A 25,451-nucleotide genomic window follows, 5' to 3' on the forward strand; every position below is an offset into this window, starting at 1 on the left:
CTCTTTACCCAGCAAGCAGTGAAACTATAAAGTCCATTTTTTCCCTCAGTCTTGGCATCACTGTCCAGTAAACATTGGTGAGACGCAGAGAGCTAGACTCTCTAGAGACTCCATGGACACGAGCATCAGCAGGTCTTTGTCTCCTGATTTACAAGACTGGAGCTTTGTGAAGAAAAAGAAGAGGTGAATTCAAAGAAGTGTGTGCGTGTGTGTGGTTAGCTGGCACATTCATTCAATTTAGCACTGACTTTGTAGGAAATAAAAAGTAGACACCACAAGAGGGAAGGGTCTTATGTGTGGATTTGGTGTCTGTTTCTCCAAACGTCCTGGACTCTGGGTTACATTTCAGCTCTTGGTTGAGTTGGAGCTGTGGAGCCGAAACACAGTCGGCGCTGGAGGATGTTTGTCACTGTCCTGTTTGGAGGTCAGAACATTCCCTACACTCATTTTGAGCCATTGTTGATTTCTGCTGTAAGTGGTTTGACGAAGGAGCTTATCTTGGCAGACGGCAGGATGGAAATGTTAAACCTAAACTGTAAACTGGTCAACTTCATTCATCACCTGAAGGAAAAGTGTGGTCTGGACTTCAAAGGTAACTGAACGGGTCAGTCATGGCTCTAAATTTAACTATTTAACATGAACATTTAACCAAATAAACTTCTGTTTTTAACTTTCATTTTCATTCAGGCAGTAGTTTTTGTACTCTTTGGGCTTTTTCTATTTTCTCATGTTACAGCCAAAATCTTCAGTGCATACTGTTGGGATTAATGTGTAAAACAAACACCTGTTAAATGATGAAGAAAAATTATACATATTAGAAAATTTGTGGTTGGTTCCCTGAGTCAACAGAATCTTATTTTACTGCAGTTACAGCTCCAGGTCTGTGGAGTTTGTTTATACCAGCACTGCTAGAGACTGAATTCTGCTAATAATGCAAAATAGCAGAAACTCAGGAAGCTTGGGTGGAGAGCGTCTGAAAACATCAATTTCTAAGTCTTGACACAAGTTTTCAAGGAGATTTGTGTCTGGACTTTGAAAGTGCAACTAACAGAAGCTGACCTGTTGACAGATTCTTCCATCTGAGCGATGGATCGCAGACATTTTCTAGAAAAAATCTGGACATTTCTGAATTTGAAAAGTCGGACATTTCCTGAAAAAAAAAAAGAAGTTAGTATAATTTCAGAAATGTTCTTGAAAGAAACAAGAAATTCCTGATTCTATACTTTTTCAAGAAAATTTCTGAGATTAGTATCAAAATTTCAGATTTCTTTTTCTTTTTGCGAAACTTTCCTTTCTGTTTCTTACTACAACGGTAATAGAGCATTGTATATGACAGAGAGCTACAGATGGAGAGGCAGAAAGCTCTCAGGGACAGAAAACAAACAAAAAACCCCGCCAGCATGCCTAGGTGGGCCCCATATGGGAGAAAGGAGGGCAGACCATATGGGTCCCATATGGGTTTGTCAGCGGGTTCCACGGTGGCCCTACATGGGTTTTCCCATGTAGGATCACAGCCTACATGGGCCCCTCATGGTGGTGGGCCCACATGGGTTTTCCCATTTAGGGCCCATGTAGGCTGTGATCCTACATGGGAAAACCCATGTAGGGCCACCGTGGAACCCGCTGACAAACCCATATGGTCTACCCCCCTTTCCCCATATGGGGCCCACCTAGGCATGCTAGATGGGAAAAAAGCCACAAAAAAAAAACGAAGAGGGACCAGGATAAAGAAGCCATGAAAAGTGTCCCCCCCCCACCCTCCTAACAGTCAGTTGGTAAGTCATTTCAGTCTATCAAGAGGAGTTACAGCATCACTACAGGTGATGCTATAACGTGTCCGCATAAACCTGTACCTGACAGTCGTATATTTCGTTAACCTGAACTTAATATTTGAAACATTTTCGGATGGTCCTCAGCCGAACCTTCCCTCCGCAGAGCGCGTGGAGCTGATGGACAGCGGGGGCCGCGTGATGAACCTGGAGCCGCTGCAGCACAGCGGGGCCCCGGCCAGCAGCGTGCTGGCAGCCAGGCGGCTCTACGTCCTCCTGCGGGTCTGCCGTGAGTCCGCCTCGCCTGCTCCGTCCATCAGCGCATCCTCAAAGGAACAACTGCTCAGATCTGCAAAGCTTTCTCAAAGCTGGATCAAGTCTGAGCAGACTTATCAGATTCCATCGGCATTAGATCGAGAACACAAACAGAATTAGGATTAGAGGTTTCATCCTGAAATGAAATACTGCACGTTTCTGTTTGTTTTTGAAGTCACGTGATGCAGAAGGGCAGCAGCTCACTTCTATGGGTGTTTATGGTTTCATTTTGTTCCTAGAAGGAAGTGAAGAATTGGGGGGTTGCAGATATGTCTCTCTCCTGAACAACACCAAGAGCCACCCTGAGTTTACAGGTGATGAAAACTACTAGCGGCTCATTAGGTCCCCCTGCTGGCCAAATAATTTTGTGACATCTGTTTTTTTTTATTGCAGAACTGCTGAAGAAACTATCAAATCCCAACAAGGAGACAGAGAGAAAGGTCAGAAGAGCGCGGACACAAAGGAGTAAAAACATCTCAACTGTCAGGAATAAGAAATCTTGAATATTTATCATTTCCTTGACTACTTAATGAATGCCTTATTGTTCCTTAGCTTGTTGGTTTTCACATCAAAAAGTGAACTATCTCACAGCATGTTATTAATCAAAGCCAACAGGTTAAAGAAATGTTTCCACTGTCAGTAATCGGCTCTGTCAACCAACATGTAATGTACCGATTTAGATGATGAAAGACGTTTATATTAACACCAACCAAAGTCTAATGTCTATTTTGCTTTCAAGATTCACTCTGTTAGATTCACTGTTAGATTCACTCTCCTTACAAGACTGGAGCTTTGTGAAGAAAAAGAAGAGGTGAATTCAAAGAAGTGTGTGATGTGCTGAGTTTTTCCAAAACTCAGCACATCTCACACTGTCCAATCACTGTAATATATGAAAGTTTTCTGATCTCCCTCTCAATTTATGCATACTTTTTAATTTCTGCTGCTGTTAAAATGAACGCCTGGCTCCACGTTGATGCGTCTCCTTGTTGTCGTGTCATGACAATAAGAGACTAATGTCCAGTGAATCTCAGTGTCATCCATTCAGAGTAATGTGACTGACCAGCAGCAAGTAGAGCAGGTCTGTGAAATGGGAGGAAACTTTTCTGGTCGTCTCATTTTTTCTCTCACTGCAGCTTTAAATCATTTTAAATATGTCTGCACCAGCTTTGCATATCAAGAAAACAAAGAATATTGCCCATAATATAGGTTTTAGGAAGGAATATTGTGATTTATTATTATTATTTATTGTCAACATGCTGCTAAACACAATTTGAAGAACATAAATTTTCAGACTATTATTTTAAAGCAAAAAAAAAAAAAAAAAGAGACAGAAATAAACCGTTTCATCATAGCAACGAATGTAAATAAACACCCAAATATTCTAGCTTTTATTTTTGGCTGAGCCACACCAAGATTATCAGTGGCCCCCATCCTGCCACCCCTTTCCAAAACCTTCTAGAGACGCCCCTGTCCGCGCCTCCAGTTCTCCGGTCAATGACCAGCTGCGGGCGGCTGCCCTCAGTCAGAGGCTGCTGCTGGGGAAACATAGATAAGCTGCGCAACGAGTGAAACACGAGCAAACAGAGACAGTAACCGCAGGACACGAGGCGCTGCCGAGGAGGTGCAAGCGCAAAGAAGTCGCAAAAATGTCCGCATGTGAGTTTGAGTCGCTGGAGAAATCTCTGGAGTCCCACCTTCCGGAGGCCGAGCTGGCGGAAGTGAAACGTATCCTGTTCGGGAGAGACACACCGTGAGTTCTTCGTTTATTGCATTTTTGTTCATGTTGCTAATAGAGCTGTGATTTTAACTTTCCGCTTGTTGCTGGTAAATTATTATTCTGCAGGCCGGACTTTGGTCAGGCCCATCAGAGCTGCGAAACAACACAAAGGGAGAATGAAGACTTAAAACGTTCAAATAATATTAAATCATAAGTAGGCGAATGATATGAACTCATTTGTTGGCACCGTTGGTAAAAACGTGCAAAAACTCTTTTGTTGAAGCTGCATAATTTCACAGTGAGTTTCTTCTAAAAAAATATCACTAAGAGGGAATAGCCCCATATTAGCATAATAATTGTTTTAACAAAATCTCCCTGCTAGTTACTTAGTACCTCTCCCACCAACAGGAAAGAAGCATAACAGAGGCGGCTAGTTACATTTACTAAAGTAACTTTTTTTAAAAAGTAGTTTTTAGTCCACCACAGTTTTGGCTCCTACTTGAGTAATATTACTTGAAGTAACTTTAATCTGAGCCAAGTACAATTTCTGCCTCCTCTACACACTAATGGGTATAAAGAGTGAAGAAAACAGACGTTTCAACCAAAAATGCACCAAATGCAATTTATGTCAAAGTGAGACCTCTTGTTTGTGTTGATTTAATGGTATTTTCCATCTGCCGAGTCAGGATAAGCTATAGTGTCATATATATATATATATATATATATATATATATATATATATATATATATATATATATATATATATATATATCCAGCACATAATAGCAGGGTGCAAGATGATGGCAGGGAAAGCGTACATGGAACGACATAACCAAGTGGCGGGCGTAGTGTACAGGAACATCTGTGCAGAATATGGACTGGAGGCCCCGAGATCAAAGTGGGGAAGACCCCCAAAGGTGGTGGAGAATGACCGAGCTAAGATCCTGTGGGACTTCCAGATCCAGACAGACAAGATGGTAATGGCGAACCAACCGGACATTGTGGTGGTGGATAAAGAACAGAGGAAAGCCGTTGTGGTGGATGTAGCAATACCAAGTGATTACAACATCAGGAAAAAGGAGCATGAGAAATTGGAGAAATACCAGGGCCTCAGGGAGGAACTGGAAACTGGAGCAGTGGCTCAAACAGATCCCAGGAACAACATCAGACATCTCAGTCCAGAAATGTGCAGTTCTAGGCACAGCCAAGATACTGCGCAGAACCCTCAAGCTCCCAGGCCTCTGGTAGAGGACCCGAGCTCAGAGGATGAAACAGACCACCCGCGGAGGGTGAGAAGGGAATTTTTTTTTTTTTATATATATATATATATGAAAGTAGAACAAGCCCACAGCATCAAAGATAATCCACTATACAAATCACTGGTTATTCGTAACATTTGTTCCACCAATGAATTTTAATGAGATTTTTCAAACATTTTCAAGACTTTTCAACACATCTGTACCAAATCTGTCTGCGCCGCTCATTTTATTTCAGAACGATTCAATTTGGGTTTTTAAAAATAATAATAAAAAACCCAACTATTTTTAAATAACACTGCAGTGAATCTTCCATCATGTCAGACAAATCATGCTCTGGATGAAGAGTTTTTAAGACCTTTTATGTTAGTTAAAAATAATACAATATGTCCACAAAATATTATTTGGTCCAGCTTTTTCTTTTAATGCTCAAATTCAACCCTAAACGTCAGAATTCACTTTCGATTGCCGTGTCCCTAAAGTCAGCTGTAGATTCATGAAGTACGAGTCAAATCTTATCCTGGTTCTCCCAACGTTTTGTTTAACTTGTGATATTTTTGGCATATTGGACCTGCAAACCCTCTATGTACCTTTATGCTCCATTATTGTCAACTGGACATCTTTAAAAGTATAATTTCCCAGTTTTCTTGGCAGATCCAACCAAGCTCCATCAGAATAATTAGGAAGTGTTTCTAACCAGCTTTGTCTTTTCTAAGTTTTTTCTGGCATCAAGTCGTGTCAGATTTCTGTGATGCCAAGAGGGAGAACATTTTTCTCTGAGCTCAAGTGACGTTTTCGTCAAAGAAACTCCTTTCCTTTAGCCTGGGTTAATGTTCCAATCAACCATTCCAACTCAAGAGCCTTTCTGTGCAGCATGATGCTGCCGCCACCGTGCTTCCCTGCTGGGCTCAGGCAAGAATCTGATATTTTCACAGAAAGTTGGCTCTCCCATCCTGCGCTGTGGGAGCTGCAGCCGAGCGCCAGTTTGAGCTGAAAGGCTACAAGTTTGACGCGGCGCAGGAGCAGCTGAGGCCGCCCAGAAGAGTCCGAGTGGGCCTGGTTCAGCACCGCATCGCCCTGCCCACCGACGCCCCGATCCTGGACCAGGTCAGCACCACACGTTTCAGATTCAGACGCAGCCATGGCTGGAAGATCCGTTTTTCAGTGATCAGGTGTGGAATATGCTGGATTACACACATGAAATCCTCTCTGCTGCTCGCAGGTCGGCGCCATGCACAGTCGCATCGGGGAAATCGTGGAGGTAGCCGCCATGTGTGGCGTTAACATCATCTGCTTCCAGGAGACCTGGAGTGAGTTCACACAGTTGATACACTCATGGCCAGCGATGCAAGCTGTTGATCACCGAGTTCATCTAAAGCTGATTGAGCTTATCGATTGACTGATGACTAATTAGTAAATGGCAATTTTCTTAAAGGGTTGAGTTTTCTGTTGTAACAGAGCTGACTGTTGATGAAGGGCAACATATTTTATATTCTGAATTTAAAAAAAGAACAAAACATTATTTTGTGCTAGCTGTATTAAACACTGACTGAATAAATAGAAAAATTGTGGTTTTCTGACATTCTTAAGCTTTTACTTATTTAAACAGCATAACAGGACAATAATAAAGTGTAACACATAGAAGTGCCATCTGTGGTTACTCTTGAAGGAATGCTAAAGACTTCGCTCCATGAAGAGCATTAAAACAGCTGTATGTAACTTTTACTTTACAAAAATGTTTATTTCATATTTGTTCACTGTCACAATGTCGTGACAGCAAGGTACAAGACAGATATTTTGTGATAAGATCAATTTCTTCCCTGAACTAGTCATGGGAAGAGACGCACCGCTCACGACCAAAAACAACCAATCAGAGCCAGGAGGAGGGTCTTAGCGCTGTCAATCAACCTCATGTTCTCTTTGCTAAATGTGTTAATGGTGGAGAAACAACTTACCGTTAAAGGAAAACAGGGTCATAGGTGGTCGTGCTGACAGAGAAACCAGGGGACGAGGAGGGGATTGAAAGACCCAACTCCTGGCTCTGATTGGTTGCTTCAGGTTGGCACTGGGAGAAGGCTTATCTGTCTCATACCATACTGGCATGGCATGTTGACAGTTTTAACAAACATATATATATATTTTTTTATATTAAAGTTTAATTCAACAGCGTTGGTTCATGACAGCCCTGAAAACTCACCTCACTTAGTGGTATGTTTTTTCCATCAGTTTTTCTGCATTATCCATGCAGTTTGGCCAAATTGGCGCTGTTTAGTTGTAAACTTAAGGCAAGTGTTTATATTTTTCAAAACAAAACCTCATAAAACGTAATTTGGATCCCACACCGAATTCTGTTTGGATTGTTTCTCTTTCCCGTTCTGGTATGGCCCCGCCATCTTTATTCCTGTATCCACTGGCTCCGCCTAAGGATGACCAGCGGCGCCCTCTGCTGGATGCCAGACTACAACACTAAAAGAAGGTCTTAGTGGACGTTATTAGTTAACCGACTGGAACTAACTTTATTCTAATAGACCAGTAAGTGTTTGTAAACCCATTCATGACACATGAACCAGGTCTTTGTGTTCGCAGCCATGCCGTTTGCTTTCTGCACCCGGGAGAAAGAGCCGTGGACGGAGTTTGCAGAGTCTGCAGAGGAAGGGAACACCACTCGGTTCTGCCAGGAGGTGAGATAACCCAACATCGCTGGCGCCAAGGTAATACGACGCACAACCCTGACTGCTCTTTCCCATCCTGCCCACTAGCTGGCCAAAAAATACAACATGGTGGTTATCTCCCCAATTCTTGAGCGAGAGGAGCTGCACAGCACTTTGTGGAACACAGCAGTGGTGATCTCCAACTCAGGAAACGTGCTGGGAAAGAGTCGGAAGAACCACATTCCCAGGGTTGGAGACTTTAATGAGGTTAGCAGCAGCAGCAGGCACACCATGAGCTGCTCTGCAGCTGTGGAGCGCAGCAGAACACTGAGTTTCGCTCCTCACCCTTAGTCCACGTACTACATGGAGGGCGACACGGGCCACACGGTGTTCCAGACGCAGTTTGGGAAGCTCGCTGTGAACATCTGCTACGGGCGTCACCACCCACTCAACTGGTTCATGTATAGCATGAACGGAGCGGAGATCATCTTCAACCCCTCTGCCACCGTTGGAGCTCTCAGGTAGGAAACAGGAAGAGAGAGAGAGAGAGAGAAAAAAAAAGGAAATTTCTAAATAATTATTTGACTACAAGTTTCTACTGCTCTGTGAGTTGTTCTTCCAAGCATCTATTTTAGCCTTCCCACATGTTTTGATGTCAATGAAGATAAAATGTTTATTTTAAACGTATGAAAAAACAAATGTCATAAAAATGGTAACTTAATTACAAATACAAATTTTCATTGAGGTTAGGTCTCAAACTGGTTGATTTTCTTCAGAGTAATCTCTCACTTATTAGTGGGATGGCAAGTTGTTTCTCTGTCAGTAGCACATTGAGTACACAACGTAGATTGACAGCGCTAAGACCCGCCTCCTGGCTCTGATTGGTTGTTGACTGGGAGTGGTGCATCTCTTCAGACGGCAGTAGCAGCTCAGGCAGGAGGTGGACTAGCTTGATTTTGTTCCACATATTATCTGTCTAATGTGACATATAGAGACATTTTTTAAACATTTTATATACAGTATATATACAAGTCCTGTTGTGCAGCTTTAATGACATTTGCAAGCTGAGTTTGTTCTTTGTTGTTGCCACTGATTGCCTCTGTGTACAGAAAGCTGTGTTTGTCCTCCACAGTGAGCCCATGTGGCCAATCGAGGCCAGGAACGCAGCGATAGCCAATCACTGCTTTACGTGTGCCATCAACCGTGTTGGGACGGTGAGTTTCTGCAACATCAGCTGATGTGGAGTCAGCAGAACAGATTTAATCATGTAGGAAAATATGTTTTCAACAGGAACACTTCAAAAGTGAATTCACATCTGGGGATGGAAAGAAAGGTACACAGTTCTTCTCTCAAATTTATGTTTTTGTGTTTTTTCATAACATTTCAGCAACATGAAGTAGTTATAGCAGCTGCCTTGAATGTTTGTTGTAACCTTATAGCAGGAAGCTGAAACTTTATCACAAGTCTAGCCAAAGTATTTATATCCCTTTAACCTTTTCACATTTTGTTTTATTCCACTCAGTATAATTTAGTTTGAATTTATGTCATAAACCAACCCAAAGCATAACCTAAAACATAAAAATCCCATTAAAATACAGTAAAGTTTGTGTTTGTAACCTGACAAAATGTGAAACCCCCCCCCCCACAAAAGAAACGTTTATAAGATGGTAACAACAACAGCTCTTGTGCTTTTTCTTCCAGCTCACCATGACTTTGGTCACTTCTATGGGTCCAGTTATGTGGCTGGTCCTGACGGCAGTCGCACCCCAGGCCTCTCCAGGACCCGTGACGGTCTGCTGGTGGTGGAGCTGGATCTGAATCTCAACAGACAAGTCAGCGACAAATGGAGCTTTAAGGTAAACATTCAATCTCATTCAGAGTTGTCGATTTTTAGTTTAATAATTCACTGCAGGAAGTGACAAAAAGTGAAAGTCGTGTTAAAATGGTCATTCAGATTGATGTATTTCAGACTTTTTTTCCTGTTAATTTTTGATGATTATGGCTTAGTTAACAAGAACTTACAATTCAATTTCTCAATTTGATTATGTCACACTAATAAATAAACTTTTAATAGAGAGGCGTCACTTGTAGAAAAACATATTACAGTGCTCTCAGTAGCTGTGTGATCAGAACTTTACCCCGGAGCTGGAATCTGCTGGAAAATGAAATCAGCATCTCAGTTAGGAGTGGGCGATACGGACTTAAAAGTTTTATAGTTATTCTGTGGTACTATTGTGATAACAAAAGTGACACAGCAGTCAAAGCCTCACAAACACAAATATGGTTGAAAAACATTCCCATGTTTAATACGCTTCCTTAGGATTCCGGTCACATTAGGACGTGTGATTTATATCACTAATCTGGAAACCGTAACAATCATGCTTTCAATTTTATTGATATTTAATGATACGCCTTTATTGTACAATGAGGACAAATAGTAAAAAAATATATAACAATCCAGACAATAATGACAAGTTTACGGTGTTTTAAACTTCAGTTATTGGAATTTTATCTAAATCAAAATTTATCATGATAAATAATAAACGATATGATAAATTCAGAACCCTGATCGCCACAAAACTGTTCAGGAGAGGGAAGCAAGCTAAAAAAAAAAACTGGTAGAGGTTTGCACCGTTGGTCATGTCAGACGTTTCAACCCCAAGAGCTAAAACAGAAGGGAAATGAACTTCTCCTGTTTCACATCTCATCCAAAATTTGATCAGAAACAAGAGAAGTCCAGCCTCCTTCCAGAAGACCACTAATGGTTGTAAAGTCCTGGACAAACTTACCTCATAGGCAATCCATGTACATGATGCATCCCAATTTTCTGGAGGTTGTAGTTATATACCCATTTCTTTCGCACTTCATCCATCCACCCAACTTTTCAATTATATGCTTGGTTGCAGCACTCAACAGGGAGTTTTTGGGATTTTTTAGCAGTGATATTTTGTAATTTTCCCAATTTGTAGAGATTGTAATTAACCATCAGCAGCTTTCAACATAGCTAAAACATGGCTTTAAGATTTTATTAATCAGAATCTTTTGGTGATGTTTTAATTTCCTGATCGTCCAGGTGTTGGATTTAAATTAGATGAAAGTCATAATCATCAAAATGAACAATACAGGCTGCAGGTGGGGTAGGAGGCAAGTGGATGAGCCACATATGGAGACGGAGTCTTCCGGCTGCCTTTTTCCAGCATAACATTTTATTAAAGGTCACTTACGCTACAAAAAAAAGAAAAATAAAAGTATCACTAAGACATTATGAGTATATCTGTCTGTAATAAATCTAAATGTCTTTAAATTTAAAGACATGATTCTGATTCTTGTACTTTATTTTGCAGATGACTGGGCGGTATGCAGAGTACGCAGAAAAACTGGGAGAGGCTGTAAGACCTGACTTTAAACCCAAAATAATAAAGGAGTAGAACGCATTTCCTCACAGAGCAGCATCCTCTATGAACAAGTGACTGTTCAGTAAAAATTTGCTTGAAGATTTAATGCAGTCACTTCTGATAGCAAGTAAAGGCACCCTGGTTACAACATATGCAACTGTGTGGTAAATTAACTGAAAGCTGGTAATAAATAAATTAAAGGGTCCACTTAGGTTGGACTAAAAAAAACACTTAAATCTTTTCATAATTTATTCTTTTAGTTAGGCAAAAATTATTATTTTTAAAGGGGCAGTGTTATGTTTTCCAGGCATATAGTGTCATTTTATAGCAGAACCAAGTAACTGCTACCGTCAGTTGCTATAAAAAATATGTATAAATGTCAAATGTGATTTAAAAGAAATTTGACTTTGAAATTGAGCCTCTGTCTTTTAAAAAGTCCTGCTCTTCCTGAAGCTCCACCTTCAGGAAGTCATTCATCTGTCTTGCCCAGCTGACTGGTTGGTTGCCACGGGAGATCAAAGGATTTCTCAAAATGCATGAAATAATCAGCAACACTCCAGGCATGTTTTTGATGACGTAACCATCAAAGTGAATTTTACATAACACCGCCCCTTTAAGATATTTATCGACTCACTTAAGAGACAGTGAATGCAGCATGTGTTGAAATCTTTTAATTACCTCATAATAAATGCAGTTCTATGTTTTAAAAAAAATAAAGATTGTGGTTTTAAAACGTGCCGTTTGTTTTCACCAGAGAGCACAAGCAGACGGCGCGGACATTTTGTAGCACTAGAAAAAGATTCGCTTTTAAATAACACAATCGAGTCTGGTATGAAAAAACCCCCAAACAAAACAATGTAGTGCAAAGATGTATATACATTACCGCAACTTAAAATAAAAATAAAATAAAACTGAGAGGCAATGAGGAAAATCACCTAGAGTTAATAGAATCCATCCGACCGATTGACATCGACCCGAGACAAATCGCTTCGACTCGTGTCGTTTCTCCAGTAAAGTTGGTGAACCTGACAAACCTTTGTCTCTGGGTGTCACGCGGAGTCCGGCAGACAGAACACACTGTGTTGATCCAGTGCTGGTACGCTTCAGAGCGTTGAATACCTGAGACGATCAATACACCGCCACGCTCCGTTTTCCCTGTTCCTACACTCTTGTGGATGAAAAGAGAGCGGTGGGGTCTTCCTAAAAGGCAGGTAGAGGCGAGGCTGGAGGGCAGAGGGGGTTAAAGGTGAGCAGCTTCACATCAATAACAAACACAACAAGTAGAGTAAATGCACAATACTGTCAGTCATGAAGAGAAGCCCTGAATAATGTGCATGTCAGTCCCTGGTAATTCACATTTGACGCCCTGTTTTTCCCACATAATTCCTCCAAACTCTGAGGAGTTTTAACAGCTCGACTGAACCGCTGAGTGAGAACGGCTGTAGGTGTCAAAATTAAAATGGTAAAATTCCACCTGGTCGTTTTACGCAGCGGAGTAGAAAAATAATCCATCTGAGATGAAGAGGTTTTGGCTTGTGAACATTTACATCCATCAGTGGGGTGAACTGTTGAGGTGTGAAGCGTGAGGGGAAAAAAAAAAGAAGCTGGCTGAAGTTCTGCCAGCAGAACAGAGGTGGCGCCACTAGACCTGGGAGCTGCTGCAGTCAGGCTGATGATGAAGAGCCAAGGTCGTTATCGTTGTCCATCAGCTCTGTTTGAAGATGAAGAGGATGTCCTCATCTGTTCCGTAGCTCCGCCTGGCCTCCTCGAAGTTACCGACGCTGGTGCAACACACACCTGGACAACACACACACACGTTTGTCAAGCTCTTTGTGGGGACCTTCCATTGACTTCCATTCATTTCTCCAGCCTAAACCTTACCCTAACCATTACATACCTAACCCTAATCAAAATTCAGTTTACACCTCAGTCCTCAACCCAACTCCTAACCCAAAAACAGCATCTCCCCTTGTGGGGACCAGGCTGCGGTCCCCACAAGGAACAGTGTGTCCCCAAAACCTAATGTGTCAGGAAAATGGTCCCCACACATATTAAATACATGACACACAGACACACAGACACACACACACACACACACACACACACACACACACACACACACACACACACACACACACACACACACACACACACACACACACACACACACACACACACACACGGAGGTTAAAAACAATAAGTCTTAGTAGGAGTTGGTGTTAGTTTGAATAATGATATGAGGGCTGCAACTAATGATTATTTTAGTAATCAATTATATCAATAAAATTTTAAAGTAAAACTAACTTTTTTGGCCTAAAAGCAGTAACATTTCTCTAGTGAATGTTTGCTCGGCTCCTTTCTGCTTGACTTATCACTACAGTGTAGAGCTGATCTGTCCATTCATTTTTCTATTAACCAAATCATAACTGGGTAGCAAAAGGTGAATGAAAATGAAAATGAGCATTTCTTAAATGCCGCCTGAGAAAATAAAAAAGTCGGATTTTAGAAGTTAAACTGTTCTATACCGTTTCACACAAGGAGGAAGCAGCAGTTTTTGGTAAGTCTTATCAACGTCTGGGGAAAACTAAGCATGAACCGACTCTGAACTGTGAAACCGCCGTCCCCTACTGGACAAACTAGGTCACTCACGGTCGTTGTATGCCGGGTTGTTGTAGAAGACGCAGCCGGAGGTCCTGTTGAAGCCACACACGACCACAAAGTGACCCTGGTACTCCGGCTTCCTACAGAAACACTTCTGCCCCACAGGCAGGAAGCAGCAGTATTTGACGGGCGAAGAGCACGACTCGCACGTCAGGACAACGGCGTTGACCAGCACGATGGCCACGTGACCCTGCTCCAGATGAGACTGGATTTCCTGAATGGTTACTGAACTAGAAAAAAAACAGAAATAAAAGCAAAACTTGATCTATTGGCAGCGCAACTGGGAATGGAGAGAGAAGCTTTAGACTCAACAGAATATGATGAACAACCAGATAGGAAACTGAAAATCTGATATTTTCTAGCTAGAAACGCAGCAGTACTAACACTCTTCGGTGTGTATATGGTTACTGAAGGAAAAAACAAACAAACTCGTAACTCCTTTGAGGTGTGACATTAAACCTACAGTTTACTTTTTTGTTTTAATTGTTTTGAACAATCTAGTCACAGAACACACTGGGTTGGGAATTTTCTCACATATAAGTCCTCCTATAAGACAGTTTAAAATATCAGCTCTGTAATTTTAAATTTGTTTTGGAATAACAGTGAAAATCTTGCTGAGCATCACTGGCTGCTTTCTAACAAGCACCACAAATAAACGATGATGAATCAGAAATGCTTTTTCAGGTTCCTCTATGAATATAGACAGATTTAACAACTTAACACATCATTTATGTAATATTTTATAGCCATTTTCATATGGCAAACTTCTACATTTTGAGGGATCCAAATAAATAAATAAAAGAAATTAGCTGTTATCCCTCATATTTTATTTTTACTACTTTTTAAATTTTTTATTTATTTTTTTACATTTGCTAAAATGTCACCATGTTCTGACAGAAATGCACTGCTTCCAGTCAACAACAACCAGTCTGGAGGTGGGTCTTAGCGCTGTCAATAGTGCTCATGTATGAGCTGCTCAATGTGCAGCTAACGGTGGAGAAAGAAACACTTTCTCCACCGTTATCAGTGGCTACGCTAACTAACCTCAGCTTTCATGGTAGGCTCTGCTGACGGGGGAGAAGATGTAGCAATACTTGAATGTTATTCTTGTTAAAACCCTCCTCCTGCCTCTGACTGGTTCTTTCCGAATTTCTGTAGTTAGCTCTCGGAGAAAGCTGAGGAGCTCAATTTGTTTCAAAGATTATCTGTCAGACACAACACAGTGACAGTTTTAACAAATATGTAAAAAATAAATAAGTCACATACAAAGGTCTTGAAGAGAGAATAACAAACAGAAAACTCACCATTTCTTCACCACCACACCTTTGCTTTCCGCCTTGAGGAACAGTCTGTTCACCCGGTCTTCCTCTGTATCGAAATGCTTCTTGTAGAAAGACTGTGGACCATACCAGAAGACATTCATTCGTGCACAGATTATAGAGAAATTAGAGTGTGCGCTCAGATTCTGGAGCATACCTGATTTTTAAAGCCTTTATCTACACCAAGAGTCTGTGTGCAAAAGCAGTGTTTGACCCCTAGATGACACATGAGGTAGGCCAGGTCAATGGTCCACACGCTCTCCGTCAGCTGCAGCTCCCAGCAGGTTCTCTGGAACTCCTCATCACTCACGGGGTGCACGTACCTGTCAGACAAAACCCCGGGTTTCACGGAAAAATGACTGACTTTGTTAGTACTGGCAACCCTGAGGCGGTTTCAGTTTTACATTCAACATTTTTCCAGTAGGACAGCTCCGTTAGGTCTCTGATGTGTTCAGTGACTAATAAGTATAAAGCATAATAAAAAAAACTTACTTCAGAACCATCCTGGAGCAGGCTAAGCCACAGTCCCAGTGGTACAGCTGCCGAATAACGGGTACATTCAGCAGGATGGCATCCTCTGAGAAAAGCAACCGTGTTAGTTTCCCTTCAAAAAAAAAGGCTCCAGAAAACCTTAAAAACTGAAGAGCCCATTAAAGAGCTAAAACTTGGTTCATATAAAAGAGTGTTGCTATCAGGTGTGTTTGTCTCACCTGTCATTCTGCAGGCTTCTGTCGTTGTTAGGAGGCCAGCTAACTCAGGACGAGGTGGGGAGCCTTGTTTACCACTATGAAGGCGGGGTTAGCTTCCCTCATCGATGCTAACAAGTTCCAAGAACTGAGCTGCCCAGCTGTTAGCTTAGCTCCCACTGTAACACCGCTGACATGCTAGCTGCTTGCTAATTGAAGACAGCTACTAAACGAACTTCCAGAAAAACATTCAATTATCAACTAAAGAAGCGAAACAACGAGAAGGAAGGACGTTACTTCTCCCTTTTTCTCCTGCCTCCCTTCCCAGCTGTTTGCTAGCTTACTCTGAAGCTTCTTGTGTTGTCCGGTAGTATTATACCGCCCCCGTGCGGTGCGGCGGAGTCTCCCCAATAGGTAGGTAAATAATAATGAACATTTAATTTTTGGATTTCATGGAAAGAATGTGAACGCGGACAGAAAACAGACAATTAATCTAATTATTACATTTGGGAACTTTAATACTCACAAATTTAAGTTTTCATCATCTTTAAACTTTTTTTTTATTTTTTACAGTTTTGATTAAGAAATTTGAACTATTTATCCACTATCTCAAAGAGTACAAACACAAAAGCTGTGAACACATATGAACGTTGTAGGTCATTGACTATTTTTAATTTATCATAATTTCTGTAATGTCTGCTTTCTGATTATTTACTTTATTTTGTTTTTTGTACCCAATGTGTTTACTGTAGAATCCCAGAAATTTTGCCCTCTAGTCACGCTGCTTTAGAAGTGATCAAGATAGATTGAGTAAAATGTTGGACCTTTTTAATGTTATTTTAATTAACAGAGAACTCTTGATCCTGACCAGTAGAGGCATGCCTTGAAATTTTAACAACTACATCTGACAGGAGGAATTACATCAGAACAATGTTACTGATTAATAAATGACTCTGCAGATTGTGAAATCCTTATCTTAATTTTAAAAAAAGAAAAGAAAAAAAAACTTTGGCTGAAGAGTAAAATTGAATCATATAATAAAACCTTTTCATATGCTCTGTTCAAACACACAAAGATGTACATACGTCAAAATAAAAAAAATAAATAAATGAATATGTACACACTGCTGAATCTTCTTTACAGAGAAAATGGTTTTGAGTTCTGTTTATTAATACCTGAATGTGAAGTATATTTGGGGCACTCTACAACCTGATTTGAATTCTGAATGCAACACAGTTTTAAAAAGATGTAAAAGATTTTAAAGAATCTTTTGAAAACAACATTTCATCATTTATTTATTCTTGCTTTATTGTTGCAGGGTCAAGAGGGAGATGGAGCACAAAAATCACCAGCTTTCCCTTTACACACGTGAACAGTTTTATTTAAGGCTTCTAACAGTCTATTTGTGACATTTTTAGGGATACAATGAAATTATGTGAAGAAAATGTATTCTCATGCTGACTTTGGGCTGCTACTGGGTTCCATACGTTGTGCTCATTGATGCCTGGATTCAGAAAAAGAAAGAAAGAAAATAAATCAGATGTTAAAAGTGATTCATACTTTAAGTATCAACACTCATAACCACTATTTATTTAGTGGTTGGAAAACATCACATGGTGAAGCTTAAAATTATTATTATTATTATTATTATTATTATTATTATTATTGTGTGAATATTTACAATTCTAACTATGTGAACAAAAGCAAGAGTAATACGCTAAAAATGAAGCTGGTATAATGGCAGCTGGTTCTGTAGCAGCCATTGTAGGAAGAAAAAAAAGAGAAGAAATTTACACCAAAGAAATTTAGAAATTAATCAATTAATCTTGAAACTTTTGTAGAAAAACTGTGGAAATTTCTATTTCAAAAGTAAAAAATCTGACTTTTGAAACTCAGAAATTTCTATGTTTTTTTTCTAAAAGGCAACACTCAGTTACACAACGTGTTTTCAGAGTGGTTGCCATGGGAGAGTAAAGGATTTCTCAAACATGAAAGAATCAAAGCAACACTTCAGGTTTGTTTTTGATGAGGGAATAACATTATAACATGATGTAAAGCTAAAAAAAGTTGATTTTACTTGATACTGCCGCTTTAAGATGTTCCACAGATTTTTCAGTATGTGTACATGTTCTTATTTAACCATTTTAAGAACAATAATCCTCCTGACTACCAGGAAAAAATATTGTCCCATCACCATTTTTTTTTTAATTCCACAGTCTTTGTAAGGTAATAAAAGGTTTTATGCACTTACTTTGTCTCTTCCCATAAAATGTGTTATTACTGATGAACGCCATGTTTATGAATTAGAAAAAGGTACGTACAAAAGTCCCACATGTGGTATCATTGAAAAGCCCTAAATGTCCTTTCCAGATACCAAAAGGAATTAATTCAGCAGAATGCAGGGGGTCGGAGATATTCAAGTTTAGAAATGTCCTCTACAGAGGACAAAAATGAACTACTGGTAGTCAGGAGGATAAATGAAATACTCCAGCTAACTGAAATAGTCACACCATGTTTCTATCACTGCTTTTTTCATGGTTAGAGGCTGAAAAGTTTGGGAAGCGCACACTAAAGTATGAGAGGACATGTCTCACCGATTCGACCTCAGATTCCTCAACCAGATAGGTTGATTTCTGTCTGCTATAAAGATCTCTCTTCTTCATGCAGGTCAACATGAACCAGTCTGCAACCATGGGAACCTAATGGGGACATATAAAGATGCTCACATTCTGCTTGTCATCCATTTCTGGGAGCAGCAACACACATCTTCACTCACCAAACTCAGAAAGGACAAAGCTGCGCCCAGGTTCACTATGGTTGGTACAATTCCAAATTTTCCCGCCTGCAGCAACACAAATTCATCCAAATCAGTTGAAAGTGAACAGAAGCAAAGTTACTCAAGAGTCCTTCTAATCTCACAATCTACTGAGCCTCACAGTTCCAAACACAATGACGTCAAAACGGATCCCGTACGCTTTGATCAACGTTCTTACTTCCTCTCCCTCTGCCGTCCTGTAGTACTTTGCAAATCTAAAGAAATGGGTTTTATTAGTTTGTTTACCCAACGTTTGTTCTTTTCAGGAAAAAAAAAAAGGTGTCAATGGAAACCAGATTCACCTGAAGTTGTACCCTGGGGCCACATTGTTGTCTGGATGTTTGTTGTCCAGCCTGCGGAAGGTGTACTTGGGATAACACTTCCTTCCCCACCAGTCCAGGTTGCAGCTCCAGTCAATAAGAATACCCAGGACACCGCCCTTTAAAACATGCAACGCATCAAAAACACTTCTACCACTTTACTGTTGTTCCTTTAGGGAAATTTTTTCCTTACAGCCTGGTGGTAAAAAAATTAAATGTATATAAAAAACACAAACACAGAGACAATCACTTAGTCTTTTGCTGCAGTGACAGCAGCAGAGCTTTAGCAGATGCATTTACCAGCACAGCACATCTGGAGGCTGACGCTGGATGGAGAGAATCAGGGAACAAGTCTGTTTTTTTTCTTTGTGTTGCCACATGTTATGAAGTGGACTTATGTCCAGACTTTGACTGGGACATTCTAACACAAATTTGATTTAAATAACTGCGTTGCAGATCTGGCTGCATGTTTAGGGTTGTGGTCCCGCTGGAAGGTGGATCTCTACCCAAAGTGTCAAGGTCGTCTTTCAGACTTTTGTCTGTTTTCCTTTCTTTTCATACTTATGCACTTCTTTGTTTTGGTCTATTATGGAAAACTGCATTGAAATCCATTGAAATTAGAGTTTGTGGCATGATAAAAAAGTGAAAAGTTAGCGGGAATTAATACATTTGAATCCACTGTCAGTGGTAATTATTCTTAGTACCTTCACAGCCATGTCCTGGAAGTCCTCTCCGGCCTCAGAGACGATGTGCTTCAGGCGGAAGATGGGACAGTCGGGGTCTGTTTTGCGGTTGAACTCGCACGTCTTCAGATACGTGGAGTTAATGTGAGACAGTATGTTTCTTCTGGAGGAGGGAAGACAAGCATTTTTGCTAAAATCGCACTCAATAAAACCGCTTCCTGCAGGACTTTTTCTCTTTCTACATTCAGATGCAGCATGCTCACTTGTGAAAGTTGAACTTTGGGTAGGTGATGCTATTTTTGATCAGCACAGTGAAGTTTTCAGCCTCCGCCAGAAGTGCTCGCCTGTTAGGCAGGGAAAACGGCACGGTTAGCCTTGTCTTAAAATCCGTAAACCGTCCTATAAATCCTGCAGTATTATGTCGGCTCTCACTTGGGCAGTTTGGTGTCTATTTCCAGGGGACACCAGGAGAGAACCTCACAGGTCTTGACAATGGAGGAATAGTTTTCACACAGTCCTGTCCGTATACCTGAGGGAAAAGGATCGTCATGGTGCATGATGTGATGCTTTTTAAAGCTGGTGTATGAGGATATATTTGGGACTGAGGCGTACCATTCCCCCGAGGATCATTGTATCCCTCCACACAGTCACAGTCGTCCTCACAGGTAGTGAAAGGGTTTGGAAGCTGGAAAGGAAATTTACAAAGATAATGCTAAAGTTTTGTTTTACTTTATTAGAGTTCATTTATGGTTTTCCATGCCTGTCTCCTCTAAGGGGGGATAAGAAGACAGATCTCTAGGCTGACGTTGATTTTGCACCGCAACATAATATAACATGACCTTTTCCCTGCAGTTTTCTCTAGTTAATTTTCCGTTTTCTTGAGATAAGGAGTTCATTTCCCAATGGTTTTCTCAAAGTAACGAGTTCATTTCCTGTTTTCTTGAGAAGACAAGTTCATTTTCTGATGGTTTTTGCCAGATAGCAAGTTAATTTCCTGTTTTCTCGAGATAACGAGAGAAAACATTATCTAGAAAACGTTATCTAGTTAAGTTAATCTTGAGTTTCCAGTTAACTTAATTTCCCAATGGTTTTATTGAGATGAGGAGTTAATCTAAAAAAAAAAGAGAAATATACTCGTTATCTCAAGAAACACTTAGGGAAAGAGTATATATGTGAGTACGATGGCTCTCGCCTTAAGTATCTGTAAACTCATACATGTGGTGAAAGCAGTTTTCAATAGAACTCACACCAAACACCAGATTGTTGAGATGGTGGGAAAGTTTGACAGGGTAACACAGATTGGCAGAACATTAATACTTGGGATTTCCATGACCTGATATACTGAGTCCTGATGACCAAAAAAGGCCAACCAGTTCAAATAGAAATGAATTACATGGAAATCATGCAAAAGTTTGAAGAACACTGTACACATGATTATAGAGATGAAAGTACCTGAAGTGCAATGAGGGAGAAAAACCCAGTATCCTTCATCACATTACTGATAATGACACAGTTAGAACATGCTCTGCTTGTTAATACATTTAAACACTCTAAACATCTAGTCCTACCTCAGCACAGCGTGACTGGGTTTGCCCGGGGGTCATGACCACGTTCGTCAACACAAAGAATGAACCATCTCCCTGTTGGACAGAGGTCCCAGACTCTAATCACAGTCATTTTGTAGCAAAACTTCAGGCAGAGCCCGGAACATTCCAGATACCTGTGGGGGGATGTTGTAATCCACCACATCCCAAAAACGAGGCTCCATGTCGGAGATGTTGGTAAAGGCAAAGCCCTTCACTTTAGTCGTGACAGTACTGATGACAGAGTCTGTCTCCTGGTACGCTTTCTGCACCACACACACATACCTGCAGCAGGCAGCAGCCATGGTTAAGCTCATAAAATCATAAAAAGTATGGCTATTGTTTTTTTTTTTTTAAGTTTCAGACTTACCCCACCACATACAGCAGCACCAAGAACTGCGTGAACCTGAAGACAAATCCAACACGTATGCTGGGAATAATCAGAGTTTTTGGCGTTTCGTAGTCAAACACATAATGTAGAAAGCCCTGGCAGCAGCCTGTCGACTTGCTCATCGCTGCTCCACGTACAATAATGAACTGAGCAATCTCGATAAATGGACAGTTGCTGCCTTTATTCAAATCTTTATATTCAAATCATGCTGGATGTAGACATATAACACTCAACAGCGGTGTGTTTAAGAAAACCCTGCACACAAAGGGCTGGATACGTTTTCTTGTTTAGCTCTGTGCTAACAGCTTTCTTGGCATTGATAGATATGTTTGTGTTGCATGTTTGGGTGAATTGGGTAATTTTGACTTTCATTCTGGTTTGATATAGAAATTATTGTCACAACAATTTTTCATTGGAAAACAGTAAAACAATTGAAGCCATGAGACAAAACTCTCAAATGTGAAGTGTGGAAGGAGCAAAAAAGGTCAAAAGGCAAGTAAAAAAAAAAAAGAGTTGTCAGTTATCATATTGCAAGGTATTTTTTGAGTCTCTAGAGATTGATCAAAAAATAGATAACAAGCACTTCATTATCCTTTTTCTTTCCCTTGGATGTTGGCAAGGTTTTGGCTGCATGTCGTCTTCAGCTCAACACCTGCACAGACCAGCCAATCAGAAGCAGACCAGACAATCGCTCCAAAAAGGAAACATCTACCTGGAGCACTCTCAGTCTAAATCCAATCAGCAATGCTCAAAAAACAATAATATACACACAATCTTCAGAAATACATGCCATACTACACCCCTATACAGGTGAATACAATCTGTATGAAGAGATTTACTTGCTCTACTAATATGTAATATGACTCAAGAAAAGGGTTTTTGAAAACCAAAATACCCATTGCCAGGTCAAAAAATTTCTGGTCTAGCATCCTGGAAAGACTTCAGGCATTTGTGACATTTCATCAGAGGTATCTCTGGAAAGTTATCAAGATTATCCGGGAGGAGAGACACACAAACATCCTGGAGGAGGCTGGTCTTCCTACCATCACTAGCTACTCTTCCATTGATATAATGTTTTTGCGCTAGGAAGAAATGGTTCTAGTGGCCATATCAAAATTACTGCAGTTCACAAAAATGCAACAGAAATGCTATTTTTCTTTTTGCGTCACACAGGTTATGTGATCAACAAGTGGATGTTACTACTGCAGGAAAAGACAAACAAGGCGACAGGAAATGGGAGGAGGAGGATGACGCGGCATGTTTTTTAATGACTTATTGTGTGAACAAATTTATTCACGTGTGATTTCAATTGCGTTTCTTATTTAGCGGAAACACTGCAATTGCGAAATCGTTTTTTCGACGTTAGCGGAATGTCACATTAAACAAGTCACGCCTCATGAAACAAGTTCTACCAAGTTTTATGACAGCAATACATACATCAGGAGGGGAAAAGATAAGGTATAAAAATAACATGGAAATAATATCTAAAAGAGTCTAAAAGAGACCTCAAGACCTGGGAAGATGCTACAACGTAGGTGGGGATCTGGAGAGAAAGGAGATCCAAGATGCTTACCATGGCCACCATTAACTACAGACTCCCTATGCAAAACAACACATATGTACCATTTGAGGACCCAGCATACAGCCCATTATATAACACACAAACCATGTCACTCTGTGAGCAATTCATGACCAGAGAGTGAGGCCGTCTGTCTGTCATCCAAAAAGTTCTCCACTCAAAGTGCAGCATGCACAATGACACCATTGTTCCAATGTCTCACCACACATTTACATGTCACCTTCAGATACACTCAGAGAAACGCCAAGCCTGCCCACAGATCAAGACACTAGCTTAGCGTTTTAGCCACTACACACAAACGCGGACCGGCCTGCATATGTGTGTAGAATCTGAGAACCCTGGCAAAGATGTAGAAACAGCCTTAAAATAAACTCGTACTTTGTCGCAGCAGTGTAATTTGATACTGGGATGATTTGAGTAGTGGGAAAAGTAAGATGTCAAATAATCGTACTTGTTTTTGTCGACAAACTCGGCCCCTAACGACTGTTACTGAAGTGTGTTTTAAATATTTCTGCTTGTTGTCTTTGTCAGGGTCTGTGTTTTTTTCCCCTTTTTTGTTTCTTGGTTTGTTTTCGTTAGTTTTAGTTTTATTTTATCACTGGTCTCTGAGCCGCTATTCCTCGGACACCCACGAGATGTCACCCATGTGCTACCCCTGGGAAGCGGCGGGGTTCAACCTGGGCGCACACCTGCAGCTCGTTTAGAGGGCGTGGATCCTGGATATAAGCAGCAGCTCCGCTCCTTCTCATCGCTTGAGTGTTAGCTTACCTCGATTATCCAGCCGTCTCTTCGTTGTTCCCAAGAGACCAGTTCATCCCGAGTGTTGTGTGAGTCTGTTTCCCCGCTGTGGATCACCTACCTCCTGTGTCTTCCCCCGACGCTACCGGTGTTACCGGTCAGACGCCACCCCTCATGGGTTCGTCTTCCCCTCTTCGTGGATCCTTCTCCGGTGGATTCCCCTTCGGAGCGTTCCGGGTCAGGAGACCCACGTCCGAACCTAACCGGAGAGAAAGGATTACAAGAACCGGAACCTACACCGCAACTCCGGCCGCTAATTATCACTGTCCGCTCTCTAACGAGCCATACTCGCACAAACCCAAGCCGATCACTCCATCCTTCTCAAGTAAGCATTCTCTGATTATTTCTGGACAACAAATCTCCGCTCAGTTTCTAACCTTGTGCCTCTCATCGGCAGTAAGACGACCTGGTCCTCCGCTCCAGTATTCTCCATTCTTCCCCTGACTCCAATAAACCATAATTGTACTTTTATTTCGTCTCTTCTGGTTGTGTTCTTGCATGTGGGTTCGAAAGATTAATACCAACATGACAGAACACTCAGGCCCATTCACGACCTCGGCAGACACAATCAGAAGGGCGATTTCAGATCAACAGGCATTAATTCAGTCCCACGACGCAGCTCTGAGAGAGCTGGGAAACCGCCAAGCCGAAACTAAACGGCAATTAACTGAACTTTCTACTTTTCTACAGAACTCGGCTCAACAGGGTTCTAATCATTCCTCCACTTCCTCGTCGGCTCCACCAGCGACTCCGGATCCACCTGGCCACTCCGAGTTTTCAGAAATCCGCCCGGTGTTATGCCCAGAAAAGCCCCCCTGCCCAAATTTGCACCCCCTGTCGCGGGAGCGCGCATCGCTCTAAGCTCTCGCATATTGACGAGGAAACGGATAAAAATATGACCGAAGAGGAAATTTTTAAGATATTTGTAACATTATCACGTTTCCTAACCATGTAATCCCTAATACGGTGGGTTTTATTTCGCAAATTATTTGAAATAAATACGGTTTTTACACTTTTATTGACACATATGAGTCGAACTTTTTTTCAGTCCGTGTCTGTTGTAAACGTTCTCCGCAAATGGTTTGAAATTCTCTGCTTTGTCTTTTGATATCATAATAGCTCAAAAGCATTACAACAGAGACCCATTATGTAGAACATTTTATATCATGCTTCACTTCTAGTCTGTTAATGTAGGAGGAAATGCAACTTAATTTATGAGCCTGAAAATATTGGCATCCGTCTTGTTGATATGAAACTTATAGCATTAGCTCAGAGAACAAGTGTAATTACGTAGAAGAGATTAAATCATTTCAACTCTTTATTTCCCCCAATTAGCACAGGGATGCATGTTTTGGCAATATAGATTTTGAGCCTGCCACAATATGCATCCCTTCTTTATTCCCCACAAATATTATCCTATCGATATAAAACATGTACCAGCAGTTCTTGGAACTACTCAAATTATGTAGAAAAAAATATTTCACTATTAACTCTTGAATTCTTTAAATTAGCA

The 25,451-nt window shown here is 40.9% G+C and overlaps 4 protein-coding genes across 9 annotated transcripts; 2 read left to right on the plus strand and 2 right to left on the minus strand.

The window, feature by feature from the left end:
* The first annotated feature begins 118 nt into the window (after positions 1–118).
* c8h22orf15 (chromosome 8 C22orf15 homolog) lies at positions 119–3,178 on the plus strand. 2 transcript variants are annotated; one of them, XM_017306925.2, is made up of 5 exons: positions 119–424; positions 506–592; positions 1,936–2,058; positions 2,327–2,398; positions 2,478–3,178. In XM_017306925.2, exons 1-5 carry the CDS (start codon positions 400–402, stop codon positions 2,585–2,587), a joined length of 417 nt encoding a protein of 138 aa, XP_017162414.1. In that variant the 5' UTR covers positions 119–399; the 3' UTR covers positions 2,588–3,178. The 2 variants fall into 2 exon arrangements, with proteins under 2 accessions (XP_017162414.1, XP_017162412.1); XM_017306923.2 differs by having other exon boundaries at positions 126–424; positions 2,324–2,398.
* A 131-nt stretch (positions 3,179–3,309) lies between these two features.
* On the plus strand, positions 3,310–11,331 carry upb1 (ureidopropionase, beta). Its single transcript, XM_008417235.3, has 10 exons — positions 3,310–3,834; positions 5,993–6,164; positions 6,280–6,367; positions 7,644–7,738; positions 7,817–7,975; positions 8,060–8,229; positions 8,841–8,922; positions 8,999–9,041; positions 9,410–9,564; positions 11,053–11,331. Exons 1-10 carry the CDS (start codon positions 3,731–3,733, stop codon positions 11,134–11,136), a joined length of 1,152 nt encoding a protein of 383 aa, XP_008415457.1. The 5' UTR covers positions 3,310–3,730; the 3' UTR covers positions 11,137–11,331.
* Positions 11,332–11,759: 428 nt separating this feature from the next.
* gucd1 (guanylyl cyclase domain containing 1) lies at positions 11,760–16,148 on the minus strand. Of its 2 annotated transcripts, XR_534356.3 has the most exons (7): positions 15,794–16,148; positions 15,576–15,660; positions 15,241–15,406; positions 15,069–15,160; positions 13,753–13,994; positions 12,752–12,900; positions 11,760–12,326 (listed from the first exon to the last, which is right to left on the minus strand). XR_534356.3 is itself a non-coding variant. In XM_008417234.3 (6 exons), exons 1-6 carry the CDS (start codon positions 15,798–15,800, stop codon positions 12,809–12,811), a joined length of 684 nt encoding a protein of 227 aa, XP_008415456.1. In that variant the 5' UTR covers positions 15,801–16,148; the 3' UTR covers positions 11,760–12,808. The 2 variants fall into 2 exon arrangements, 1 of the variants encoding a protein (XP_008415456.1); XM_008417234.3 differs by having other exon boundaries at positions 11,760–12,900.
* A 974-nt stretch (positions 16,149–17,122) lies between these two features.
* p2rx4b (purinergic receptor P2X, ligand-gated ion channel, 4b) lies at positions 17,123–24,125 on the minus strand. Of its 4 annotated transcripts, none has more exons than XM_008417232.3 (12): positions 21,541–24,125; positions 21,308–21,455; positions 21,156–21,227; positions 20,200–20,272; positions 20,020–20,116; positions 19,851–19,931; positions 19,609–19,750; positions 18,887–19,023; positions 18,706–18,799; positions 18,546–18,611; positions 18,364–18,468; positions 17,123–17,273 (listed from the first exon to the last, which is right to left on the minus strand). In XM_008417232.3, exons 1-12 carry the CDS (start codon positions 21,681–21,683, stop codon positions 17,241–17,243), a joined length of 1,191 nt encoding a protein of 396 aa, XP_008415454.2. In that variant the 5' UTR covers positions 21,684–24,125; the 3' UTR covers positions 17,123–17,240. The 4 variants fall into 4 exon arrangements, with proteins under 4 accessions (XP_008415454.2, XP_008415453.2, XP_081467434.1 ...); XM_008417231.3 differs by having other exon boundaries at positions 19,609–19,777; XM_081611308.1 differs by lacking the exon at positions 17,123–17,273 and having other exon boundaries at positions 18,379–18,468; positions 18,743–18,799; positions 19,609–19,777.
* Positions 24,126–25,451: the final 1,326 nt, after the last annotated feature.

Source organism: Poecilia reticulata, chromosome 9 (genome assembly GCF_904066995.2).
Source record: "Poecilia reticulata chromosome 9, P_reticulata-male-v2, whole genome shotgun sequence".
Classification (NCBI taxonomy): Eukaryota; Metazoa; Chordata; class Actinopteri; order Cyprinodontiformes; family Poeciliidae; genus Poecilia; species Poecilia reticulata.